Genomic DNA, 3,984 nt, shown 5'->3' on the forward strand with positions numbered 1-3,984 from the left:
AAAATGTTTGTGTTTGGGTGTTTAATAATATATATTATATATTTATATATCATGCAAATAATTTTTGAATTAATATTATACAAATAGACTTAATCATATCATATAGATTAAGAAAACTGATTTCTCCATTTTTGAATAGTTTACAAACAAACTTTAAACAAGTAAGAAGAAATCAAATAAACTAGGTAGGTTTATATTGCCCTCAAAACTTTCTCTAATTTTTGATTTTTTAATAATTTTTGTACATTCAAGTTTTCTAACTCCACGCCTATTACGGAAATATTAAAGCTCCTAGTTTGAAAAAATTGAAACATTTCTTGACGGCATAAAAAATAGGGATAAATTTTGTAGGAATAATTTTTATTCTTGTCAACTTACTAATAGGTATCTGCTTACTACAATAAGTGGTAATTTGTTTATTGTATTACTCATCATAGAAAGAATTGTTTAATAAAGGATTTTTTTCGAATTTCAGATCATTTTCTATCATTGTAGCAGCTAGAAAAAATGAAATGTTCTAAGTTTTTTGAGTTCAAATGGTATTTATTCCCTTCAAAATGGTATTTATTTCAGTTTTTTAAGCCATATAGATTTTACTGGCAAAATAGGAAACACTTGTATTCAGTGAAATTGACACACATGACTGATGAAAAATGGCTGTCATATGTAAACAGTCTGAGAAAAAAAATATATATAGCAGTTTTTACCTCTAGAAAGATGCAAAAATTAGCTAGAAGAGTACCTAAATTTATTTTGGACCACTTAGTATAGATTGACCCATACTTTACTAAGAAAAAGAATGTTTAAACATTAAATATTCTCGTTTTAAAACATTTAAAAAATAAGAAGAATAGTTTCATAGTTACTAGAGAAAGCTTGTTTGTAATTTTAGTTTTGGGTTTTTGATACAACGAATAAAGTGAAAAGGAAAAAGAAATGCTTACAAGTTTACTTGTTGGTGAAGTCTTATCCAGATAATAAGTTTTCTTTTGCTGAACGTCTTGTTGGTACTGTTGAAGTCATCTTGAATGTAACTCTTTGTTATACTGAGGTACTTGAGGAATGTAATCTGGATGTTGAAGAGTGACATGAAGAGGCAGTCCGTGGCTGCTTTTTTCGTCGTAGATACGGCAAGGCAACAAGACAGTAACAGTACCATCAATTCGTAAACCAGTGGAATGTGGTAGTCGTATGGGGCGTCGATCTGTATCGGCAGGTTGGCCCGATAGTTACCAGCGTACCAGTCCATTGTAGGAACTGATAAACAGAAGATCATAGGTGTCAGGTAGCCGAAATAGATGGAGTTGTTAGCAAGGACCACCATCAATTTGGCATGTTTCTTGTACATTTCCTGCAAGAATTCTGAACCCCCAATCTCGTTCTGTTGGATGGTAGCTGCAATGGAGTCTATTTTGTTGATGATTACCTTCAATTTCCCTTGGAAGAGAAACAAGTACAATGTGACGGCCACGTTGCACCCATACAGGCCGAATCCGACTCCCAGGAGGCATAGTTCCTTAACGGGAGAAAAAAAAATAGAATATTAAATATGAAAAAATAATGAAATACAAAATAACATTAAATCCATTACATCAAAAGGAATGGAATTCTTCAAAATGGAGTAGAAATACAATAAAAGCGTGTAGCAGACCATAATCACAAGAAGGGTGTTGTAGCAAGTTATGATGACCCCCAAGGCGAAAGAAGGTTTCTCGCCCCAGGGTGTAGAGAGGCCACAGGTTCGAAGCCAACCAAGTAGAGGCCTGCAAACATAATTTTTGTTTATTCTTTCCCTAAAAAATCACAAAAGACTAAAAAACTATTTTACAGCCACGGGTTTCAGAAAATCTTATAAGATTAGCTCTTAGCATATGCTCATTAGAGGATTAGTTAAGGATTACAGACTGATTCTTTACTATTTTCATTGCTAGCATGAGTCAGATTATGAAAGGAATTAGAAATCAGTAGGAATTACTGCCCTTCTTCTATTATTATCCTAGATGAAACTTCAAATATTTAGAACTATTTCAGATCATAAAAAGGTTTTTAACTAATCGAAAAATTAATAAAATAAAAATAGCTGAGATGCTATTTTTTTTTTAGCAATTAAATAGCCAGACTGAAAGACTTTCTTGTTTTTATAAATATTTGGATTGTATATTAGGATATAAAACTGAGCATATAATGGTAATAAATTAGATATAATGTTATAATGGAAAACGGATCTCAGAACAAGAGAGATTTATCAGGATATAAAACTTTATTTTATGATCAGTCTTTGACATTCTTAATAAGACTTTTGGGCAATTTGCAATCTGTTTAACAAGAAACCACTTTGAAATCTCGCGTTTATTGTACAGCTTTTGATATCTTTGAATTTTCACATTATTTGATAAACAAAATAATGAAACAGCTTCCGAAATCAGTTGATCAATCATAGCCTCACCTTGTGAAAAAAATTACTTCTGAATATCTGTTGGTTTTCAAATTTTTTTGGTTTTTGATAAAAGTATAGTATACCTAAATACAATTGTTTTCTATTGCAGAAATTTGTGGCTGGAATAATTCCAAAACTGAATCTTTCACTAAAAGATCACTCTAGTAATTTAGGGCCAAGAAGTAAGTTAATACTCGACAAGTACGGTATCCTCAAGTTTGTAAGAACCTAGGGAATTTGCAAAGATATCCTTTGGAAAGGTGTGGCGATCATTTTGGGGAGGGATCTCTTTGTGTCAGATTCAGAACACTGTGGGTTCAATTCCCAACTAAGTAAGTCAATATTTATTTTTTGGCGGTCCGGAGGAAATCCGAGAATCCTCATTTTCTCAATCATTAGGAGTGGCTGTATTTAGACTTCAATAGGTTTTAACCCCCAAAAAATAAATATATGTGTATAGTTGTACTGCAAGGAATTGGACTCATTATTTTTTTTCCTTTTTATGTTTATATTCCGTGTAAAAATAGTATCGGCACAAGTTACTACGTCTTAAAACTCTTTTTTAGGCAGTGAAGTACTGACTGGACCTGGCTCATCTTAAAATCGTTGAACAAATTAATCAAGAACTTATATAATGCTCAGAATGTTTTATTGAATGAAAAACTTGAAATATCATACAAAACCAAATTAAGGATGTTTCTTTTTCGATTTAACTTATAAAAATAAACCGAAAAATGAATTAATTTGTTTTAATTTATCCTTAACAGAGACTGTATCAAGTTTCTTTATCGTGGGAGTTAGTTCTATATATTACTCATATTTTATTATCTATCCTAGTTTATTTAATACTCTATCTACAATAATATCGGTATAATAATTGAAATAATTAAAAATGGTAGAACTCTTTGATATTATTACCTATAGTGGTCTGCGAAGCGAGGGGGGTCCATGGAGTGGCTGCCAGAAACCAATTGATTGCCGTAATCCATGACAATTATAGACTACTCTACAGTAACTTATTATTGATGGTACGTCACGCCTCTAATCCTAATTATATAGCTGTTCTGGACGTGTCCTGAAAAAATTATACGAACCCGCTTCTTGTTCGCCTTCTTCGTCTATTATTAATGGTATAATAGGGTAATGAGAGTTAATGAGATAGCTGATTATTTCAGCACTGATAGAGCTTTCCTTAATATTGATTTTATCCTCCGTAATAAACTAGTTATACCAAATATTAGTGACAGAGAAGATCTGGAAGTAAAGTGAGAGAAGAATGATTAGACTCTAAATAGATAATGTTATATTATAAATGAGGGGAAATAAACCCATAAAGATTTACAGAAACTAGGATTTTTTTAGTGACTTGAAACATAGGGAAAATTGTTTTTGTTTTTTTAAATATTTATTTATTGCTATTTATAACGGTACATTATAATACATTTAGTAAATCAGATCTAAGTTAAATTGGAGTGTTACAGGCGTGTAGAGAAACTACCCATTGGTAGCACTCTAATGACATTTTACATTAGCTGGTCTCGTGGCCA

At 31.6% G+C, this 3,984-nt stretch overlaps 1 protein-coding gene across 1 annotated transcript; it reads right to left on the bottom strand.

Moving 5' to 3' along the window:
* Positions 1-944: 944 nt before the first annotated feature.
* On the bottom strand, positions 945-3,445 carry LOC136797330 (uncharacterized; the record flags this gene model as incomplete). Its single annotated transcript, XM_067053612.1, has 3 exons — positions 3,356-3,445; positions 1,592-1,763; positions 945-1,516 (listed from the first exon to the last, which is right to left on the bottom strand). Coding segments are annotated over exons 1-3 (815 nt in total), but the record flags the coding sequence as incomplete, so codon positions are not given.
* Between the last annotated feature and the right edge of the window lie 539 nt (positions 3,446-3,984).

Source organism: Halyomorpha halys, unplaced genomic scaffold (genome assembly GCF_000696795.3).
Source record: "Halyomorpha halys isolate HHAL.00 unplaced genomic scaffold, Hhal_1.1 Scaffold11402.1, whole genome shotgun sequence".
Lineage (NCBI taxonomy): Eukaryota > Metazoa > Arthropoda > Insecta > Hemiptera > Pentatomidae > Halyomorpha > Halyomorpha halys.